This window comes from Salminus brasiliensis, chromosome 24 (genome assembly GCF_030463535.1).
Source record: "Salminus brasiliensis chromosome 24, fSalBra1.hap2, whole genome shotgun sequence".
Lineage (NCBI taxonomy): Eukaryota > Metazoa > Chordata > Actinopteri > Characiformes > Bryconidae > Salminus > Salminus brasiliensis.
The window spans coordinates 15,257,544-15,281,488 of NC_132901.1; the positions used below are offsets into that span (position 1 = coordinate 15,257,544).

The window sequence follows — 23,945 nt, forward strand, 5'->3', positions numbered from 1 at the left end:
GAGGTGACCACTGTGATTGAGGAGCGCTACAGCTCTGGGGAAGAAGCTGTTAGCATGACGTGTTGTGCTGGTTTTGATGGACCGCAGTCTTCTACCAGAGGGGAGTGTCTGGAAGAGGAGGTGTCCGGGATGTGAGGGGTCAGATGTAATCTTGCCAGCCCGCTTCCTCATCCTGCTGGTGTAGATCTGCTGAAGTGATGGCAGGTTACATCCGATGATCCTCTCTGCTGTCCTGATGATGCGCTGGAGTTTGGCGCTGGAGTTTGAATAAAGCACCATCGTTCCACTGCTCAATGCTGGGGGCTTTTTTTACCCCTCATGGTGCCAGTAGATTCATTGAGAATTTCCCCACTGCAGGACTAATAAAGGACTATCGTATCTCTTATGTTTATCTGCTCCAGAGTTCAAATTCTAATGGTGATACATCTCTACAGGGAGATGCTAATAAATAGATAAATAGATAAATAGATTTAAATAGATACTAAATAAACTGTGTGAGCAGTGACTGCTGCTTAAAGTGGATGAATGCATTCATTAGAAGGGGTTTCCACAAGCATTTGGACCCATAGTGTCTTTAAAACATGCCCTTTATTGGAAAAAGGCACATTAGCCAATGATGGACACTAGATGGCAGAATTTCACACTTAATCGCATTTGCGCAGTTTGTGTGCGCAAAGAGTAATTAACATAACTTGGGTCTATATGACATGACATTTAAATGTCTTAGAATAATTGTAAAACATTATTGCATTATATTAGTTAATCCTATACTAACTCGTATGATTTAGAATTTAATTATTTAGATTTATTTAGATTTAATCTTTAAATTATTTTAAAGTACTGTTAATTTTGTTTGAGGAATATTATTATTTTAAATTGTATGAAGCGGTATTATTATTATTATTATTATTATTATTATTATTATTATTATTATTATTAGTCGTCTGGCACTGTGTTGCTCTGCGCAGGTGTAACGCAGCGTTGATCCGGATGATGTTGCGTTGTTGTCCTGCGCTGCTGATGTTCGCCCTTTTCCACTGAACCCCCCGGACTAAAACCTCACCCAGAAACCAGTTTAACAGCGTTATTTACAGGTAGGAGTTCTGTTAAACCTATATTTACTGATCATGTGCAAGAGCAGCATTATTTTTATAATATATAATGTTTTTTTTAATAAGATCCGGGCATCTCCGCCCAGCTTTAGGCTAGCTGGCTTACAGTGACGTTATCCAGCTAGCTAGCTCGTTAGCTAGCACTAGCATTAGCGTCTGTCCCTGTTGGTATTAACATAAATAAGAACGATTATGATTTATAAACTTCATCTAAAGCAAAATAATCATATAACATCTACATTAAAGCGTCTGAAACTGCTGTCAACAATAAAAGGTGGCTACATTAGCTATATATTACAGCAGTGCTGGTTGTTAGCTAGCTATAGATTTAGCATTAGCCTCCCATTCACTGAAGTTCTGCTGCTGAACGTGAATGAAAACAGTGGCTGATGATCAGATTTAGAGCAGAGAAACCTCGTGTAAACCGTCATAAAGTGCATTAATCAGTTACTATATAGCTACAATATATGTGCATAAATACTGGGACACCTAGGAGTGTATCCTGCTTTTGTTGGAGTCTCAACTATCCAGAGAAAGCTGGAGCATTGCTGTGAGGATTTGCTTGCAGTCACTGATCGTTATGATCGTTAGTGAGGTCAGGATGTTGGATGATCATCACCCCACTTCACCCCACCTTCACTTCACCTATCCCCAGTTCATCCCCAAAAGTATTGGATAGACAGAGAACACAGTTCCACTGCTCCTCAGCTCAATGCTGGGGGGATTTATACCCCTCTAGCCCACACCTGGCATTAGCCATGATGCCTATGAGTCCTATTCTATTGGCAGTACATCTACAAGGAGTGGAAGTGGCTAAATCCATAATTAAAAGTGGTGTCCACAAACATTTGGACATATGGTGTAGCTAGGCTGTTTCTTATGGTTGGCTGGCATATTTAGAGTAACATTGTCTGTAAGATTTCTGTTTAACACTTTTTTTGTAGCAGCTAATGGTCTTTTAGTTCTTGTTTGGGTGGTTTTTACAAAATATGTCTGATCTGTAATATTCATGGGCCTTGATGCTGCACATCTCTTTTGAGGTCTGTCCACAGATGTTCAGTGATGTTTAGGTTGGAGGACTATGAGGGCCATAGCTAAATCTTCAGCTTGTGCCTCTAGAGGTAGTCCGTTGCTGAGTTTGAGATGTGTTTAGGATCACTATCCTGATGCAGAAGCCATCTTTTTTGCATCTACAGCTAATCTTTTAGAGATTCCAGACATTTCTGGTATTTATTTGAATCTATTCTTTCTTCTACCAGTGAGATGTTGCTTGTGATACTGGCTGACATGTTAAACAATTGCAAAGGTGTTTTTCATATAATAATTATGCACCGTTTATTCATCCTTTATTCTCAAACATATACGTTTTCTCACTTGTCCGGGAAGTTCTGTTTTTACTTTGCTTGGTCCAGACTTTCAGACTTTTCAGTTGGGTCCGAACCCAAATAGTTGGAGTGGAAGTCCGAACCAAAAGACCCATATTTGTCTCTGCTGTTATCGACTGAAACCTGGTTCGGTTTGTTGGCAGTGTGAAAACTGTAGCCTTCTCCTGCTTTTAAATTTGCATCATCTGTCCCAAAAAACGTCTGTGAACAAGCCCTAACAAACTAGTTAAGGTCTAAGAACTTAAGAAAAGTTATGAGAGCTTAAATCTCTTGGGTTCTCCAAACTTTTGCATAATGCTCCTTTCCATTTTTTGCACTCTGAAAATGTTCAAAACGAAACAAATACAATAATCTGTCTTAAAATGTTATAAAATAACGTTTCCTCCTTAACGTTATGACTTTTGGAGATCAGTTCATCTTGTACTCACTGAACTATTCACAGTAACAGCTATTTTGACCAGGGGTGCCAAAACATTTGCATGCCACTGTATTCCAAAATCAAGAAAGAAAAAGTCTGATATCCGATTCAGGTTGACTTTGAGGGTGTGTTTATGTTTGTAGGTGGGCTTCCTTGGTCCGGACTGGACGAGAAAAGGCTAAATTCTTACATTTTGGTCCTGGTTTGCTTTGCGTTCATACTGACATATATGCAAACAAACCTAAATTAGTGGTGAAAAAGGTGACGTATGACAGGAGGCTGCAAGTAGAGGTCTGCACACTGTCTGGCAGGCAGGATTCAATTTGCAGCATAGCCGCCAAACAGCCAGCATGTGTGTTGTTTGGGGGACAGCCTCGCTAAACTAAAGCATCAGGCAGAAGAAGTTAAAGCAGGTCTGCAGGGAGACTCACTGGAGCTGCAAAATGTCACATTGCATCCTGCGCTTGATTTGTTTAGATGCCTCTCATTCGCATTGTATTCATATTTTAAACAAACCGCACCAGGAGTCATTTATAAATGGGCCGAGATCACCTGCTCAGGTCTGCTTGTTTGGTGCGCATCAGAGTTCGACAGGCATTTACACTTACTTTGAAGAACAGTTATGAGTATATGCACTTTTTAGTGTTTTCTCTGTTCCCAACACAACGGGTCCAACTAATTAGCTCATTAACCGTCTATTTTGTAATTGTAAGTAGGTGCGTTAAAACAGGAAAAGCTCTAAAATGTGCAGGGCAGTGAGCCTCCTGTACTAGAGTTGGGAAACATGTCGGTTGGCTCGCTGTATCTGTGCTTAGTAATATCAGATTTGATTACATGCTGTCACCAGTGTAAATTAGCTTTACAATTGAAGGTAAAATAGTTTGGATAGAAATCAGAGTTCTTTTTGTAAGGGCAATTCAGATCTGTTACTCTGCCCTTGATAAATGACATAATTAGCTGGTCGTAATGGACCAAATAATTAGTTATGGAAATGGTTCTTAGTTGCAACCTTACTGTTAATAAATTGTGAGCATAGTTTTTTTATCAGGAACATATTTGAGGAATTGCTTGTGAGTATTACTTTGGAAGATCTGTAATTTACTTTGAGCAATTAAAAGCTTTTAAAGTATTATTTGCTCAGATCGATATTATTCTGATATAAATGTGGATCTCTAAAGCCTAGTCATGACTGTTATTGCTATCCCTTAGTAAATCAGCACTGCTGTCTCCTCCCTCTCTGCCAAGCAGCTTTTTAAGAGCAGGGAGAGTATTTTGTTATTGCAGTTTATATAAATCAATGAGTCTAAACAGTACAAGGCAACATGTCTATGGCAAGGAGGAATTCATGCACGCCCAGGGTGAGTGATTGGAAAAGTTTTGGGGTTTTTTTTCCCCTTATTTAGTCCAACTAAGTTTAGCACACTCAATTAAGTAGTAAATCATGTGTTAAATGATATCTTAGACTCTTAGAACGTGATTACACTGCTGTTTGCCATATACATACGTATACAGGTAAATATATCAAATATTGAAAGCTATGCCTATATATTTTCTTTTTTTTTTGAAGTATGTCTTAGTATGTTAGACTGTTAAGAAAGTGATTACTTTGTTTGTTTTTGTGTGTGTATATATATATATATTTTACATAATTTGTTCTTTACATTGTATTGCAATTTTATAACGAGATGAACCACTAAAATGGTTAATTACAGAATTTTTAATTGGTTTTAATTACAGAATTAAAATTGACAGATAAAAGTATACATATATACATATATGTGCAATGATATTATATTTTTATAAGATATGTATGTCATTGCACACATATGTAACTGTATATATGTGTGTGTGTGTGCACACATATATACACATAGCAAATACAGTAAATTCTAACTCACCACTTCTGTAAAATGAAGACTTCTCCATCAGCGTGCTGAGTTGGCTGCATTGTTGTACCTGACTTAGAAAACTACCTGTGAAACTAAAACAATCACAGCTTTTCCACATAAAAAATGTATATACCAAAATATTTATCTTGAATATTTGAGTACTGGAAATAAAAGCATAAGCAGCAGGTTTTGTTGATGTAAGCAGAAGAGAGCTGTGTGTGTTTGTGTGTTTTTTAATTTCACCCATTCTGGTCATGCAGTGATGACATGTGATGATCAGTAGACTCTGTGCCTCAGGGACGGCTCATCTGCTACTGTGGTGGAGAGCTATTATTAAAAAAAAATCCCTATCTCTATCTCTCATACAGACACACAGCTCTACTTCAAAGTTTTCTTATTATTCTTATGACCAAGAACAGCCTTATCCCAAATGTGTCGCTCTCTTTTCTCCAAGAACATTTGTATGCGGTTTTCTGAAAGTTTTAAGCAGTGTTAATCATTTTAGTTGTGTATGGCCTAATACTCTATACACACTTTAAAATAAATACAGTATAGTTTAAAGTTAATTACACTGTTTTTAATCAATACTGTGTAGCCTAACATTCAACAAGCCTTAGTGAAAGAATGTGTCGTTTTAAAGAGCTCACTGTAATTGGATGCCACTATTGCCAGTAAGTCTGTTGGTGAAATCCTCCCTTCGTATTATTGAAGAAGTGGAACCAAGAAACACAGCACCTCAGCCACAAATCATGTAAAGTTACAGAGCGGGGTCGGTGAGCACTGAGGCGCATAGTGCATAAAAGTCTCTAACTCCATATTAATGTCTATGGATTGTGGGAATGGAATGTCAAAAGCTGCTGTGGGTGTTCCAATACTTTTGTCCAATGCCCCCCCATAAATGGACAGACATGGCAATGATAAATATTAAAAAACCCTTTGGTGTTGGTTACCAGTGGTGTTCTGAGGCTGCTGTATGTTAGAGGCCAGTCAAGTTCATTGGTGTCACGACCAGGTGATTTAGAAGTGGCTTTTGGGCCCATTTTTTCTTTCCAAGCACTGACTCAGCCAAAAGCTCTGGGGTTTTATAAGACCCCAAGTAGCAGAGGGTAAAGACACAAATAGATTTCTTTATGATTCCCCTAAACTATGCATGCAATCAATCATTCAGATTTGAAGTTTTCTCATTCGTCCTCTGTGAAGTGTGTCTGAAAGAGTCACAGTACATTGTCATGCTTTCAACAGTTTATTCTGGGGAGATAAAAGGACCTTTTATGTTGTGGCTCAGTCCTAGGTTTAGTGTCCTGTTGCAAACCAGAGAAGTGTTTGGAGGCAATGCTACTGTTGCTCATGTAAACATGCAAACGGACACTAATATGTTTATGAAGCTAGAAATGCTGGGTTTGTACTTGAAGGTGTACAGTAATGGAGTATGCACTGTATGCAGCGTGTGTTGTGTGTGTGTGTGTGTGTGTGTGTGTGTGTGTGTGTGTGTGTGTGTGTGTGTGTGTGTATATGTATATATATATTACATACACACACACACACACACACACACATGTATGTATGTATGTATGTATGTATGTGTGTGTTCTCTGTAGAGGTAATGTATTTCTCTCTTTTCACAGCTGTCGAGTGGATTGTTGGGCAGGATGAGTGCGGATGGAGCTGGTAAGCCCGCAAAAGTGGGCTCACTGGTGGAGGTCATCGGTAAAGGCCAGCGAGGGACTGTGGCGTATGTGGGGGCCACGCTGTTCGCATCTGGGAAATGGGTTGGGGTTATCCTGGACGAGCCAAAGGGCAAAAACGACGGCACCGTGCAGGGCAAGACCTACTTCACCTGCAAGGAGAATCATGGGATATTCGTACGGCAGTCTCAGGTGAGAAGGGGTATAAACATTCACACACACATGCAGCTGTGCCTAGATAGAAGGGATGTAACACCACCGTATATTTCTGTCATGATATTTTCATTATTTTGTTTACTCATGTTATCTCACGGCAGTGCAATCACTTAATAAATGTATCAAAAAATAAAATGAGAACTGTACAAATTAATAAAGATTATAATTATTAAATAATATCACTCAAGCTACTTAGTACAATATATATCTTCAAACTCATCATTCATCTCTTGTCTTTTTCAAAAATGCAGACACTTTGCTCTAATGTAACCTCTGATGTCTCTTGTGCGTCTTCTGTGTCTTCAGATCCAACTGATTGAAGATGGAGGGAGTTCCGCTACCTCCCCAGACACTCCTGAGTCTGGCGTGTCCAAGCTGCCTCGAAAAGGTATCGGCTCATCTTAGAAAACTGCTACTGCATACAGATCAGACCACATGATGCAATTAAGATGAACGTATATTTTGTTGTTTACTTCTATAACTTTGTGTAACTTTGCTTTGTTTTCTATGTAGTTTCTGAAAATAAGCTTTAGGCTACATTAAGAAAGTGGTTGCATTATTTTGTGGTTATTAAGTGGTTAAATTCATTGAGAAGCAGTTAAACACTATCTCTGTTACTAATCATTCATAAAACACAATATAATATCTAATATCTAATCAGTATGGCCTGTGCAAAGGTTAAGGTACTTTACAGAGTCAATACTTAATAACACTCCTTTTGGCATAAATCACAACGTTATTGTATTTTACTGTTATGTTATATTGTATTATATTATGTCGACTTTGAATATTCCTTTTGTATATAAAACAAACTAATAATTCTGATAATGTAATGTGTTGAACTATGTAATGGTCTAATAATACCATGACCAGTATTTAATACATTACTAAGTTAAGCACCCCAATATTTAAGCAGTCCAGGACTTTAGTCATTATCTTTGATAACTCTAAGATGTTTTATCTTCTTTTGAATGTTACAGAAATTGCAGAAACACCTGGGAAAGGAGTAAAGCAGGTACGTTCACCTTTTTCCTAATCTCCTATTGTCTTCAAAACACATTACAATTGGCAGTCATTGGTGTCCAGACACATTTTCCACGGGAAATTCTCCTGAATTTTAGAGTGCACCAGTATTTTTTTTGTTCAAGGGTTTTCTTTTGGGAACGATGTGGCCAAAGCACACTACAGCTTTTTGAGCTTGACCTCTTTTTCACTGCTAATAAGTTTTCATGTCTGAAATTGAATCAGAAAAAATTTAGATAGTTACACCCCTAATTGTTTGTGTTAAGACTGAAATACTTAAGAGTGACTAAGGATCTGTTTTCTCACATATGTCTGTGTATACTCCTGTGTGTTCTTTTTGCGAACCCGATGTAAAAGGCTCCGGCGTCAAGGAAGGTACAGCAATGTTTTGTTTTGTGGTCACTCACTTTTTTTTCCCCCCTCAGTCTTTCACCCATCCGTTCTCACGGGATCTGGTTTGAAAATTATTCAGTACTTTCATTTCTATATATTTGTTTCCTCATTCTATCATGTATTTCCTTTTGGTCAACCTGAAACTTTCTGTTTTTCACATTACAAATTCATATTTTATCACATTTTTGCTTGTTAATGGGTTTTTTTTTTTGGTTGTTGTTTTGATCACAGTCACTTTTAGCCTCTATTCTTTTTTTTTTTCTTTTTTTTTTTAAACCTTGTTTTCATGACAACATGCACAAGGATTTTGTGCATCAGAAATCAAAACACAAACTTCACTGGATGATTCTGATGTTGATGTTGATGTTGATGTTGACCAGTTCTTGTCTGTTTGTGGTGACACAAAATTGAATCTGAAAGTTTGATTTGATCTGTAACAAATGAACAAATCCGCACAGTGAGTGCAGTTCATGTCATCAGTTTTTTTAACTGTGATTTTCTAACCAATGTATCGTATTGTAACTTAACTGATCAACAACTCTTCTGTTCTCAACTGATCAACTATTCTGTTGACCTGTATATATAATTAACCCTAATATTAGGTTTAGGTTTAATATTACTTCATGACCTTTCCACAATATTGTATACAGTGTTTACATTTTAGAAGTATTCTTTATACATGGACCAGTTTCCAACCAAAATGAAAAAAAGAATATTTATAGGGACTGACTAAACGTACACTCTTAAAAAATAAAGGTGTCCAATGGGGCATAAACTGGTTTAATATGTAGAAAGAAACTTGCTGTAGATTTGACTACTTTTGTAAATTAACTGTGTGAGCATGCTGAACCTTTTTGGGTGTAAACAGTCAGTCTAAGTGGTTTGCTGTGAAATTGTTCAATGCACCATGACAACAGCCCAAATATAGCTATTTTATTTCCCACCCTAAACCTCCAGTGAACCTACATGCTTTCTGAGTTTTTATGAATTGTTGATGATGGTAAAATAATGGCAAATCTAAAAGTGGGGATGCTCTCTGCTCTTTTTTAATGTGTTTAGACCCAAATTCTTCTTAAACCTCTGGTATAAAATTGGCTCAGGCATCAAGCAGTGTATTTATATCCGTTTGGTATAATAACCTTTAGCGAAAAAGCTTTCAGGGCCTGTTTACACCTGCCATTATAATGCGTTTTGTATCCGGATAGTATCTGGATATACTATGACCAGATTCAGTTTACACTTTAAATGCGTCCCTTGCGTGACCAGATGAGATCTGATTTTACTTCCCTGTGTAAAAAGCACATCAACCGTACATCGTTTCTGTTTTACTTCCTGTAAACAACAGTTTCTCGTCAAAATGGTCCTGCAAGATAGACAGAGCAAGAGGGAGATAGAAGCCATTGTCCAGAGTAAAGATTACTCGTATTAACGTTTTGCTTGTTTGTTTGTTTGTTTGTTTATTTTGACTGATGTATTTCCTCTTGCCTGAGGGAATCCGATCACAGAAAACACACTTCTTTTACACTTGTATTAAATGTGGATCCATCTCTGAACACTTCTGAAAGTGGTTTGAGGGCTCAGATTGTAATGCAAACACAGTTTATCTTAATGGTGTTGACACCTGGCTTTTCATGCAGACAAGTGAAATCCAAATGTGATCCGATGTTAATGTCAGGTATCAGATGTTAATGTCAGGTATTCAACAGACTCTGGTTTCATTCACCACCACTGTGAACAATTCTGAGTGAGCAAGTTTCTCTAGAATTAAGTGTTTCACACCAAACCACTTTGAAAGACTCTGTTTACATCTTAGTCATCCAGTTAATCATTCTGCTAATTTCCCTTATTGAGCGAATAATCTATAGAGCTACTGCTAACATTTACTGTTGTCCCTTGTGATGTTACTGCCTTTAAAATGCTTGGCCTCTGTCTCTCTTTGTTTTGTTGCACTCTCTCTCTCTCTCTCTCTCTCTTTCTGTGTCTCTTTTGCTCTCTCTGTCGATTTCTCTTTTGCTTTCTCTCACGCTATCGCTCCTCCTGTCTTGCTTGCTCTGTCTCTCTTGCGCCCTTTCTTGTTCTTACGCTCTCCCGCGCCTGCCCTGTGCCCCGTGTGTTCTCCTGTCTTCTCTCCGCAACCCTCCTATCCTCCTCCTTCAGTCCGCTGTGCGCCGTAGCACCAAGGTGAGCATGAACGCAGCAGCTGAGGGTGGTTTGAGGGGAAAATCACCTTTTTTCAGTAATGCATGACTGATCTGTTGTCACTACTATGCTGCCTCAGCTAACTGCTTAATATTGATTTAATGCAAATATATAATTTAATCACAAATGAAATGAACACATTGAATTAATCGTTATACATTTCTATACATTTAAAATAAAATGTTGGTCAGTGCCCTATAATACATTTTTAAAACTCACTTTTTTTCATTTTCTTTATTTGCATATTGTTGTTCTGCACATATATATATATATATATATATATATATATATATATATATATATATATATATATATATATATATATATATATATATATATATATATCTCCCTCCGTATACAGAGGGTGGAGGCTTAAAGTGAGATGAATGCTTCAGACACATGCTCAGGCTAAGCTAATAAATGCTCTGTTCACGTACAGTGGAGCACACCCGGTCGGCTCTCTTACTCTTCTTCCTTTCCCTCCCTCGTCATGGTATGTTCCAAAAATCCCTTCAACCCCTAAAGTGGTGAAAACACAGTGGTGTTATGGCATTGTTCTGGAGGAGGCACCAAATATTGTCACTTTTACTGAAAATACAGTCCAACCACTAAGTTTTGGTGATTACAAAATTACAAATAGGGCTGGGTGATATACTGACTTTTAATGACACATGCTGTAGCAACAGCCTGTTCGTTTCTGGGAAGGCTTCACATTAGAAGCTTAAATATTCTCATTAAAAAATAACTCATTTAAACCATTCTGAGAGAATTCCAGGATATATTATTAGGAAAAAAGCTGCAAAACATAGAGATACTGTTAGAAATGTATATTGCCCAGCCCTGATCACAAGTAGTGGTGCAGGACTGGTTTAATTGCAAAGCAAGCACTGAAGCACTGAAGGGGTGCCGAGATTAAAATGCCACGGGGTAACGGTTGGTGCAGGGTTTTTTTTTGGGTTGTACAAAGTTCTAGTCATAAAGTACCCCCTGTTCTTCTTAACTTAGGATTACTATGTTATTACATTTTCTTCAGTGGTTTTACTATTGGTATTCAAAGTTTTGCCAGGTTAATAATGTTCACTTTTCTGTGTTAATGGGATATTTTGGTGCAGTCAGAACTTTTTTAGCTCTGGTAATGCCTGTTTCTCCATAAACTTTCACTTTAGCAAGATCCATGAGGCGTAGCACCTCTAAAAACCAAAACATTTTTAACAGAAATAAACTTTCATACCTTCATACTGTATTTGAATGCCTGAATAAGTAAACAACAGTTGTGATGGGTTTAGATATTAAAATGCATCATCCTTATACATGATTTATGGGGGGTGTGGTCAGGAAAACTCTCTCATAGGGCATGAATAAGACAATGTGCAAGACAGGGGTACTACCAGACCAAACAAATAAAGTAAATTAACTTTGTGTGAATCATCATCATACCCAGTTCTAAAAGTACTTTGAGCACAATCAGCCCAGGAATGCTTCCGCTTCTAATGCACTAGCAAGATTTGCTGAGACATACATGTGTTTTCTCACTCTTTTTTTTTTGTGTTCTGTGTTTGTTGTAGACTGGTCGTCCCTCTGCTGCTGGCTCAGTTCCTGATTTGGCGGAGAATGAACCTGCCACTCCTTCCCAGACTGCTCTTGGAGCTCCCGTGGTGCCTCAGCCCAGTGGAACCCCTGGAGGCTCATCCCTCACCGCCTCCAGCAAGGTGGGATAACTCAGACTGTAAAAACAGTGCAAAGAGTGAAAATATTTGCCCCATTGCACTTTATGCCCTCCTGTATTACAGCGAGAGGTATGCACGGGTATGAAAGGAAAGCTCAGAGCAGGGAACGCAGTTGTAGACTATGACATAGAGAGAGAAAAAGAGAGAAGTCTTTAAGGGACTCTATATCACAGGTGCACCTTGTATCTACCGTATTTTGCCACACCCACAAGAGCTTTTGTGTAGAATTTCCAGTCAGTTTATATCAACTGGTTTGTGGTCATGCCATATTAAAAGTGCATGCAGTTGGAAGTAGACTGCTGCTGTGAACACTGATCATAATGCGACTCACATGCCAGCAGCTGATTAATGCTTTGTAGAGCTAGTGGTGAAATGGATGCGTAGGGTGCTTGTGAGGTAAGACATTAGCCCGAGCACCATCCGACCTAAGAGGCTCGCAAGCACCAGACGCCTTCGCTTCACCAGAGCTTCGTAACCAAGCCGTTTCTCAGGGTAAGGATGTTCTGGTGTTTTTTTCCCCCCCTCCTCAAACCAGTAAGAACAGAAAATGGACGTCTTGGTGGATGTTTCACTCTGCTCAACTCAGTCTCTTTTTTTTGTGTTGTGTTCACTTTCCTTTTTCTCCTTCCAATTATTGCGACACTGAGCATATTATACTACTCATTCCGTATGTTTATTGTTGCTTGTAATATATAGCAATGGATACGTTGACGCGCCAGAAGTTCTATACAAAATAAGCAAAGATGACCACCCTCATTGTTTAATGGAAAATAAGGTGGATATGAAGAAACATTTAACCAGTCAAAGAACCATTAAAGCTTTCTAATATTTCTTTGAGTTGTCTTGTATCTCTATCTTTAAAAAGGAAGGTAAACGTGACGCATATTTTGTATGTAATTTTGTATGGCCCAAATTGACAGAATAGTGCTTACACGTGTATTATATGCATCCTGCCGCATCATTAAACATGCTTTCTCTGTGTTACGTAAGGTCTTTCTGGCCTTAGAGTCAAAACTATATAGCTAGTCCTACACCTATTCATCCTGCCTGCTCTTTTACCTGCTCTTTTATCTGACTTTTTTTACTCATCTCGCTGATGTCCCATTCCACAGGCTGAGCCTTGGATATACAGACAGATGAGCTTGGTCGTAAGAACACTGCAGACTTATTTTTATAGATTTTTAGTTTTTTTAAATATGCAACTTGGATTAGATCAGACTTTGGCAATGGCACTTAATTTACTTACTACTGCAGGAATTCTAACTCACATGTTCTTCTCACTCTGCTCGGTACAAGCAGCTTGTATTTTCTCTCTTAAGAATGAGTGTTGCATACAAATGTCAGACTGAAAACTTGGCACCTGGTGGTATATTTTGGGTGGGACAGTTTAATTCTAATGTCTCATGCTTGCACTTCATTTTCACCCCCTGGTCCCTTTTTATTTAAACTTTATTTTCCATTACAATTTAATTTTCAATGTCCGATTGGTCATCTGCTCTCTCGCTCACTGTTTCTCTCAGGAGGAGGAGGCTCTCAGGGCACAGGTGAAGGATCTGGAGGAGAAGCTGGAGACTCTGAAAATGAAGAGAGCTGAGGATAAGGTCAAGCTGAAGGAACTGGAGAAACACAAGATCCAACTGGAGCAGCTGCAGGAGTGGAAGAGCAAAATGCAGGAACAGCAGAACGATCTGCAGAAACAGCTTAAAGAGGCCAAGAAGGTACAGTACGCACATACAGCCGAAGCCTCTTACATTCACATGTAATCCCTTTACCAGTGTTTCTTAGTTTTTTATCATCTTCTGTGTGTTTGCGCGTGTAGGAAGCCCGCGAAGCTCTGGAAGCAAAAGATCGTTACATGGAGGAGATGGCCGACACATCAGACGCTATTGAAATGGCCACTCTTGATAAAGAGATGGCGGAGGAGAGGGCGGAGTCTTTGCAGCAGGAAGTGGAGGGTTTGAAGGAGAAGGTGGAGGAGTTAACCATGGACCTGGAGATACTCAAACATGAAATCGAGGAGAAAGGTGAAACACGTGTGTGTGTGTGTGTGTGTGTGTGTGTGTGTGTGTGTGTGTGTGTGTGTGTGTGTATACAAAATAAAATATATGTTACAAACCATAAACAATGCACCAAGCTGCTTCTTCTCTCTGTCTGATTCTCTAGGCACAGACGGCGCAGCCTCCAGTTATCATGTGAAGCAGCTTGAAGAACAGAACGGACGTCTGAAAGAGGCACTGGTCAGGTGAGCTCACAGCCATACTTATGCCGTAAAAGAACATGGTCTGTTTAGGCCTAGAATCGTGATTGTTAGTTTCAGCCCTGTGACATTGCTAGTTTCAGTCCTGTGAAGTCTTCTCTTTTTTAGCCTCTGTTTTTTTTTTTTTCTTCTTGAAACTACAGTAACACATAAAACAATTGCGAAATGGCATGTTGATACTGTATGGAAAAAAAAAAAAACTATTGGGACACCTGCACATTCATTGTTTATTTCAGTATTAAAATTTGTTACAGTAAGTGTCTTTCTATTAGATTTTGGAGCATTGCTGTAAGGATTAGATTGCATTCAGTGATGAGAATGTAGTCACCTCATTTTTGTCTCCCCAACACATCCCAGAAGTATTGGATGGAGCGCCATCATTCCAGAGTACACAGTTCCACTGCTCCACAGCTTAATGCTGGGGGGCTTTATTCCCCTTTAGCCCATACCTGGCTTTAGGCATGGTGGCAATAGGTTAATGTTTATTTGCTCCAGTACCTCTCTACAGAGACTAGATCAGCTGTGTGAGTGTATTTGCACATTTGTGTCAGCAATGGGTGTAACCTAATCCTAATAGTTTGTCTGTGTCTCTGAGCTCCTTTTATGTTATTTGTGTGGGTTTATGAACCAAAAAGCTTTTTTTTTTAATCAGTGTCTTGGGGCTGTGCGTTTTGTGTGGTACTGCATTTAGCTAACAGTTTCCTACTCTCTTTTTGTGTTTTCAGGATGAGGGACCTGTCAGCGTCAGAGAAGCAGGAGCATGTGAAACTGCAGAAACAGATGGAGAAGAAGAACTCTGAGCTGGAGACTCTGAGAGTGCAGAAAGAAAAACTGCAGGAGGAGATGAAACATGCTGAAGCCACCATAGATGAGCTCAAAGAGCAGGTCTGAATCTGTAGCAGAATGCAACACAGACATGCACCATCCCATACTAAACTGGCCAATATGGTGGTACTTGCTGTGATAAAATCAGTCATTTAATTCAGTGGAGTGCAGCAAATATTGAGTAAAAATTTACAGTATTCAGTATGGGAGCGTGTTTGGATAGCTTTTTAAACCGATAGGTTTTTAAACCAAAATTACGCTGTTGGTGCAGTGTTTGTCTACATGAAAAAATATTGTGATAAATATCATAAAAAATGTCTTCAAATATCGCACAGCTCTAGTGTAAGTTAGCCCAATCACCTGCACAGAAGCATGTAGTTCAATGGTCAGTCCATTCTGCCTTTTTTTTTATATTTTCCTTGTATTAAGTAAAATTAAAACGTACTGTGCTTATGGTTATTTACAGCCTTTTGTAATGTAGCCCTGCTGTTTTGCTGGTGTATTTGGACCAGCATATTCACAAATCTCCAAAAAACTAAATATTGTAATATACTGTATATCATCTGTCATTAAGATACATCCTACTTGTAAGGACCACACACATCCTCCTATTTTCTTAGAAGATGAGGAACATCCACCCACATCTTTAATTCACCCCTTAGTGTTGGAGTTGTTAATTATATCCACAACTAACTTCTAAGCGGTCACTTTACATCTTATTCTGTAGGTGGATGCAGCGCTGGGAGCAGAAGAGATGGTGGAAACTCTGACTGGGAGAAATTTGGATCTGGAGGAGAAAGTGAGAGAACTGAGAGAGACTGTCACCGACTTGGTAAGACGTACACACAACCATTTCTCACACACCCACACGTAACAGTTCATGCTGCTTAAAAAAGATTTTAGCATTGGTCGAGAACACTTGTATGAGGAATTTGCCAGACACGGCCAACACAGACACATATCAAAAGAAAGCCTGTATAACTGTTGTCAATATAGTGTTAATAAAGTGTCCAAAAAATAATATAATACCAATATAATAAAAATACCAATTCATATTTGTATTATATATCAAAGAAAATGTAAAGGTTCCTACATTGCGTTGCTCTGTAAAACAGGTTTATAATTTTATTGTCCGTAGTTTATTTGCATTATGAGTAACATTAGATGTTGACTGGTGTTTCTGGAGCCCCTGTCAAAGAGTTTCACTTTCTCCAGTGCTGTTTTTGGAGGACATAAGTAAAATAAACTAATATTTAGTTAAACTTAATTATAGGGTAAAGTTTACTTTAGGACACTGGAAGTCTTGTTACTTATGTGCTTATCTGTTGAAAGTTGTTTCGTAGCATTGCTTTTGGCGTGGTCATTAACATTGCAATACACTAGTAGTTGCTGCCATCCCTCTTTCCCATTATATTGAAATTGGTGTTGAATATCAATGTGTTAGTGTTGTATCCAACTATATGATATATACAACAGCAGGTAAAAGCCACAAACCACCAAAACACACCCTCTGTACTTCTTTAAACTGTGATGCTTGGTCCATAGGAAGCGATAAATGAGATGAATGATGAGCTGCAGGAGAACGCGAGGGAGACTGAACTGGAGCTGAGGGAGCAGCTGGATCTGGCTGGAGCTCGTGTCCGTGAGGCCAACAAAAGAGTGGAGGCTGCGCAGGAGACTGTGGCAGATTACCAGCAAACAATCAACAAATACAGAGATCTCACTGCACACCTTCAGGTCAGAATGAATGGAAAGGAGAAGTTCAGAAGTATTAAAGCCATGAATTAAAATGCTTAATGAATGTTTAAAAAGAACAGTTTTTTCGGCTATAGAACTAAAAGTGGTTCTTCTATGGCATTATTCAAAGAACCCTTTGTAGCACCATTATCTTTCATAGTGTACTGTTATTATAAAATGTTTTCAGATATATAACCTAGTAGAAGTAGAGCTATTAGCACTAATATTCAGAATAGGGATCGGAATGAACATGTAAAACATTAAAATTTCATTAAGAATGAGTAGAGAAACACTGGTTTTGAGGAAAACATAGAAAAAATTTGACCTCAGCCTTCATTGTTGTTGCTTTAAAAAATGCAATCAGAGACAATTGGACATAAAAAATGTTTATGATGATTAGCAGTTTCAGAGAAAACATTATTGACAGGACCAGAGGTGTCATTCATGTGGTCTCCAGACTTCCTATGTTCACTTTGTGTGTGTGTGTTCTCACTTTGCTGTTTTCTCCTCTCACACCTCTGTGTTTAAAACAGGAAGTGAACCGTGAGCTGACCAATCAGCAGAGCGCTACGGTCGAGCAGCTCCAGCAGCCTCCTGCCGAGCTCTTCGACTTCAAGATCAAATTTGCTGAGACTAAAGCTTATGCCAAGGTACTGCTGCCTCTGCAGTTTTTAAGCCTAACTACACTATATGTCTAAATATTTTTCTAATTAATTCATTCAGCTATTTTAGGTGTCAATTCAACTTTCTAAATTAATAAAAGGGTTGCACAGTACAACAAACACTGCATCTCCATTGCGGTTGTTGATAAAGGCCATTGAAAAGTAAGGCAAGGACAATGGACTAAAGTGGTTCAAGGTTCATACAGGTCCTGAAAAACCTAAAAAGTCATGGAAAATAATAATGCTAAAATCCAGTACTGAATAGTCATTGAAAAATAACAAAAGTAATAAAAAAACAAATTAACAAAAAAGTACTTAAAAGTCACAGGGAATATTGTAATGAGCTCCTGTCATCATTTTATATAATAATATAAAACAAACATTTATAGTCGCATAATTTTTCACATGACCAATCGCTGCCCATATTTCATATAACCATGGTGTCATGACCATGCAGAACGTTGTTAACTAGCTAACCTGGGCATTCTTTCAGCTGGTAAGTATGGACTAAACATTCCAGTGAAACTCCCCGCACCTCCCCCCCCCGACGTCTACATGAAACGAAAGACATGATTACCATTAATACAATCAACTGGATTCCAAAAACAAACAAAATGAAGCATGCTATACCATTATACAAATATGTGTATGTGTGTTTGTGTAGGCCATAGAGATGGAGCTGCGCAAGATGGAGGTGGCTCAGGCGAATAGGCAGGTTTCTCTGCTGACATCCTTCATGCCAGACTCATTCCTGCGACACGGAGGAGATCATGATTGCATTCTGGTCCTGCTGCTCATCCCCAGACTCATCTGCAAGGTAGCACAGCACTGCAGCAGTAATAAGAGGAACCACAGTGCAATGCATACTGTTCTAAATACTGTTTTTCTCAGCTTAGCTACATAACATTAAATGTTACCTAATTAAAGTAATGGCATTAAATAGAAAGATGTGCTTCTGCTTGGCTGGAATGACCACCTACAGCCACACCGGCCCTTTGTGAATAAGAATGGACCAGTCTTTACTGAACTATTACGTGATTTGTTAGTGGGTTAATAAGTGGGTTTTGGTGTATTTGTTGTAACAGTGTTTCTCTCTGCCCGCAGGCTGAGCTGATCAGCAAGCAAGCCCAGGAAAAGTTTGATCTGAACGGTAACGCAGTGGAGCGCACTGGCCTGCGTGGGCCAGCCGGGGAGCAGCTGAGCTTTGCCTCTGGACTGGTGTACTCCCTCACCCTGCTGCAGGCCACATTGCACAAATATGAACAGTACGTACCAAGCTCATTGACATGCAGTGCCGCAGTAAATGCGCTATATGGACAAAAGTATTTGGACACCTGATTATTCATTTCTTCTTCTTCTCTGAAATCAAGGGTATTACATTTAGTTTATTCTGCTTTTGTTGTCTCTACTGTCCAGGGTTGGCTTTGTACTAGATTTAGGAGAATTGATGTGAGAATTTGATTGAATTCAGTAAGGAGCGTTAGTAAATTCAGGACTCCTGACTTCCTAACTCATCCCAGACTTACTGGATGAAGCACCATCATTTACATTTACATTTATGGCATTTAGCTGACTCTCTTATCCAGAGCGACTTACAAGGTTACTCGTATTACAGAGGAGGGCCAATGTAGTGTTAGGAGTCTTACCCAAGGACTCTTATTGGTGTAGCGCAGCATAGTCACCCAGACCGGGAATCGAACCCTGGTCTCCCACATGGTGGTGTTGTAACTCAATGGCAGGTGGTGGTGTTATCTGTTGCGCCACACCAACCACATTTCAGACAATACAGTTCCACTGCTTACTATCCTAATGCTGGAGTGCTTTAGTCTATTCAAGACAGGGACCAGTCAATTTTTACATCTATGTCAGCAATGAGTGAAAGTCGACGGAGCTGAATGCATTCATTAGAAAGGTGTCCACAAACATTTGGACATTTTATATGCTTTCTCCATCCGTGCTGTCTTCATTCAGAACTTTTTACACAGATTTACAGGAAATGAATATGAAGATTATATATAATAGACCTCCTGAGAGTGAATACTACTCACCACCTTCCTCAGGGTGATGTAGTAAAAGGTCCACAGGCTACAAGTGATGAGCTTGCAAGCGTTGTTTCCTCTTTCTTTGCGGAGTGCAAGAAGCTGAGCTGAGGAGGGGGATACTGCAGTGTCTATACATACATGTACAGTAGAAGAGTGTGATCTGGTGATGCTAATTGCTGTTATCTGCTTAGTGTAGGTGTGAGAATCTGGTTTGCTTAAACATATAGTGGTTAAAGTGGTTGTCGAAGAACAAAATAATTCAAGCATTTGTTTTTTTTTTATGACTAGACTGTTATCTAGACTAAGGCCTATGGATGCACATTGTTTTTGGTATTTTCCTTTAAAAAGTGTCTGTGAACAGATGTTTAGATTGGGCTGATTTGATTATGTGTTTATTGAGACTATTAGGGAATTTAGGAGTGTGTTTAGGGGATGCACTAAAATGTCTGCTTTTGTTTACTTTACTGCATTTCTAACCTTATTAATGGTGGATTTTGTCCCAATATCTTTATTTTACAAATGTCTATTTAACTCCATCAGCAGATACAGTGGCATGCAAACAGGTGGCAACCCCTGGTCAGTGTCTGTTATTGTGATGAGTTATGAAGTAGAAAGTAAACTGATCTCCAAAAGGCCCAAAGAAGCCCTATACAAAAGTCTCAGAACCTTACTTAGCTTGTACTGAGCTATGGGCTATGACTTGTACACATTAGGAAAGGCCAGGTGATTAAAATGTCAAAACCTCACAAATGCTCCTTAAACCTTATCTCAATAATTCACGGCCATCAGCTCCTCCGTGCAGCTGCACAGGACTCGTACAGAATATGGACAGTAATTGATGCCCACAACGCAGAGAGCATTTAAACAAGCCGTATGCTTTTGGAAACAAGTTCTGTGGACAGATGAAAATAAGGTAACTCTTTGGCTGTAATGAGCAAAACAAATTGATACAGAATTTCATGAGAAAAAAGTAAAAACAGAAGGTAGTATAATCATGCTTTGGGGTTGTGTTGCAGCCAGTGGCTTAGAGAACATTTTTACTGGTAGGCAGCACACTTTGCATACCAAACATGTCTTGGTTGATCGAGTATGTTTTGAGCATGTAGAGCAATGTGAACAAAGCACCGCTTTAATGATGATCCTCTTTTTAGGGCTCTGAATCAGTGCAGCGTGGAAGTGTATAAACGGATGGGGACGCTGTACTCTGAGATGAGTGTGCATGAGCGCTGCCTCGATTTCTTGATTGACCTTCTACACAAAGACCAGCTCGATGAGACTGTGCAAGTGGAGCCCCTTACCAAAGCCATCAAGTATTACCAGGTATATAGCACACATACTTTCACTAAGGATGCAGTGATGTATACAGCATTGAAACACGTGTCTACTTTTAGCATGGACTGCACAGATCAGCTAAACACCTGTCTTCTTCCTCTATTCTAGCAACTGTACAGCATCCACCTGGCTGAGCAGACTGAGGACTGCACCGTGCAGCTGGCTGATCATATCAAGGTACCAAACACACTTGGACAACATCCATACAGCATCTGAGCATACAGTGGGGAGAACAAGTATTTGATACACTGCTGATTTTTCAGGTTTTCCCACTTGCAAAGCATGTAGAAGACTGTAATTTTTATCATAGGTACTCTTCAACTGTAAGTGATGGAATCTAAAACAAAAATCCAGAAAAATACATTGTATGATTTTTAAATAATTAATTTCCATTTTATTGTGGGAAATAAGTATTTGATCATCTATCAACCAGTAAGAATTTTGGCTCTCACAGACATGTTACTTCTTCTTTAAGAAGCCCTCCTGTTCTCCACTCATTACCTGTATTAACTGCACCTGTTTGAACTCGTTACCTGTATAAAAGACACCTGTCCACACACTCAATCAGTCAGACTCCAGCATCTCCACAATGCCCAAGACCAGAGAGCTTTGTAAGGACATCAGGGATAAAATTGTAGACCTGCACAAGGCTGGGATGGGCTACAGGACAATAGGCAAGCAGCTTGGTGAGAAGGCAACAACTGTTGGTGCAATTATTAGAAAATGGAAGAAATGCAAAATAACGGATAATCTCCCTCGGTCTGGGGCGCCATGCAAGATCTCACCTCGTGGAGCATCAATGATCTTGAGGAAGGTGAGGAATGAGCCCAGAATTACACGGCAGGACCTGGTCAATGACCTGAATAGAGCTGGGACCACAGTCTCCAAGAAAACAATCAGTAACACTCTACGCCGTCAAGGATTAAAATCCTGCAGTGCACGCAAGGTGCCCTTCCTCAAGCCAACGCATGTCAAAGCCCGTCTGAAGTTTGCAAATGACCATCTGAATGATCCAGAGGAGGAATGGGAGAAGGTCATGTGGTCTGATGAGACAAAAATAGAACTTTTTGGTTTAAACTCCACTCGTCATGTTTGGAGGAAGAAGAATGATGAGTACAACCCCAAGAACACCATCCCAACCGTGAAGCATGGCGGTGGAAACATCATTCTTTGGGGATGCTTTTCTGCAAAGGGGACAGGACGACTGCACCGTATTGTGAGAAGGATGGATGGGGCCATGTATCGTGAGATTTTGGCCAACAACCTCCTTCCCTCAGTAAGAGCACTGAAGATGGGTCGTGGCTGGGTCTTCCAGCATGATAACGACCCAAAACACACAGCCAGGGCAACTAAAGAGTGGCTCCGTAGGAAACATCTTAAGGTCCTGGAGTGGCCTAGCCAGTCTCCAGACCTGAATCCAATAGAAAATCTTTGGAGGGAGCTTAAAGTCCGTGTGGCCCAGCGACAGCCACGAAACCTGAAGGCTCTGGAGGAGATCTGTATGGAGGAGTGGGCCAAAATCCCTGCTGCAGTGTGTGCAAACCTTGTCAAGAACTACAGGAAACGTCTCATCTCTGTAATTGCAAACAAAGGTTTCTGTACCAAATATTAAGTTTCTTTTTCTGGTGTATCAAATACTTATTTCCCACAATAAAATGGAAATTATTTATTTAAAAATCATACAATGTATTTTTCTGGATTTTTGTTTTAGATTCCATCACTCACAGTTGAAGAGTACCTATGATAAAAATTACAGTCTTCTACATGCTTTGCAAGTGGGAAAACCTGAAAAATCAGCAGTGTATCAAATACTTGTTCTCCCCACTGTAGATGCAAGCAATGTGACAAATGATGGGTGTGTTGCAAGGCTATAATAAGCTGTTGGGCTACTGATTTTCTGATCAGTTTAGATCAGTTCCATCCAGAGCGTAACGATGTAAAAAGCTGGTTTTGCACGTAAATCTCCATGTCTGTGCAGTGTAACATCAGTGAGCATTTCTCTGTGTCGCGCCAGTTTACTCAGAGTGCCCTGGACTGCATGGGAGCAGAGGTGGGGCGTCTGCGTGCCTTCCTGCAGGCAGGACAGGAGGGGGCAGGGCTTACTCTGCTTCTGAAGGACCTGGATACTTCATGCGGAGATATCCGGCAGTTCTGTAAGAAAATCCGCAGGAGGATGCCCGGCACTGATGCTCCGGGAATACCTGCAGCCCTTTCGTACCCTCCTCAGGTATGTGGTGGCCGAATATCCATGCAGATAGCATGTATTTTATAGTTCTATATATTTAAAACTTCACAATAATAACAGTTGGATCCATCCAAACAATTCAGATTACACAGTGAACTGGTGTTTTCTGTTAGTTAATGTAGTTGAATAAACAGTTAGCCTTCTCCTTCAAGTGTGTTGAGATCCAGTGATGTTGCGGAAGCACATGCAAGTCTTCATCCTTACTGTCCTTGTGGCATTGAGTGAGGAGTGGCATTGGGGGAGTCCTAGGTAGTATGTGGGAATTATTGACTGTAATGAAGTTGGGGGGGGGGGTTTTAGAAAAATCCAAAACAAACAATTAAAGATCACATGAATTTTACCTGAAAAAGGTAATGAATGCCTACAGGGGCTTCTGAATAGCCAGGATCTATATTCTGTGTTACATAACTTGACAATTACATTCATCCCTAGTTTTAGATGGGAATGCTCATTTTTTAACAGTAGTTGTCCAAACAAGTTTTGACATGTTTATGACTGGTAATCAAGATTGTGTGCATGTATATGTGTGTATTTGTGTAGGTGTGTGAGGTGCTGGGCGATTGTAGGAAGCAGCTGGCCCGTGTGGTTGCTGTTCTGCAGGAGATGGCAGCAGCTGGAGCTCAAATGATCGCTCCGCTTGCTGAACAGGAGGGGCTGTCTGCGCTCAAGTTGGAGGATGTGGCCTTTAAAGCTGTGGAACAGGTACGCAGACACACACACCTGGCCTGTACAGGGATGCATAGTTAGAATCCTCGATAGCTACCTCCTTACAGAATTAAATGACAAAACATCACATCT

At 39.6% G+C, this 23,945-nt stretch overlaps 1 protein-coding gene across 4 annotated transcripts in view; it reads left to right on the forward strand.

Moving 5' to 3' along the window:
* The first annotated feature begins 990 nt into the window (after positions 1–990).
* The window catches only part of dctn1a (dynactin 1a), a 30,116-nt gene continuing 7,161 nt past the window's right edge, over positions 991–23,945 (forward strand). The window contains exons 1-20 of one of the 4 annotated variants that reach the window (XM_072669772.1): positions 991–1,094; positions 6,430–6,681; positions 7,012–7,093; positions 7,686–7,720; positions 8,086–8,103; positions 10,279–10,302; positions 11,886–12,029; positions 13,568–13,765; positions 13,867–14,071; positions 14,211–14,289; positions 15,030–15,189; positions 15,857–15,961; positions 16,675–16,866; positions 17,400–17,516; positions 18,193–18,345; positions 18,633–18,793; positions 20,722–20,890; positions 21,011–21,079; positions 22,917–23,129; positions 23,688–23,849. In XM_072669772.1, the coding sequence (XP_072525873.1) occupies positions 6,454–6,681; positions 7,012–7,093; positions 7,686–7,720; positions 8,086–8,103; positions 10,279–10,302; positions 11,886–12,029; positions 13,568–13,765; positions 13,867–14,071; positions 14,211–14,289; positions 15,030–15,189; positions 15,857–15,961; positions 16,675–16,866; positions 17,400–17,516; positions 18,193–18,345; positions 18,633–18,793; positions 20,722–20,890; positions 21,011–21,079; positions 22,917–23,129; positions 23,688–23,849 (2,514 nt within the window). In that variant the 5' untranslated portion in view covers positions 991–1,094; positions 6,430–6,453. Of the gene's footprint in view, positions 1,095–4,199; positions 4,274–6,429; positions 6,682–7,011; positions 7,094–7,685; positions 7,721–8,085; positions 8,104–10,278; positions 10,303–11,885; positions 12,030–13,567; positions 13,766–13,866; positions 14,072–14,210; positions 14,290–15,029; positions 15,190–15,856; positions 15,962–16,674; positions 16,867–17,399; positions 17,517–18,192; positions 18,346–18,632; positions 18,794–20,721; positions 20,891–21,010; positions 21,080–22,916; positions 23,130–23,687; positions 23,850–23,945 lie in introns of those variants that run through there. The other 3 variants (XM_072669769.1, XM_072669770.1, XM_072669771.1) reach the window with 3 other exon arrangements.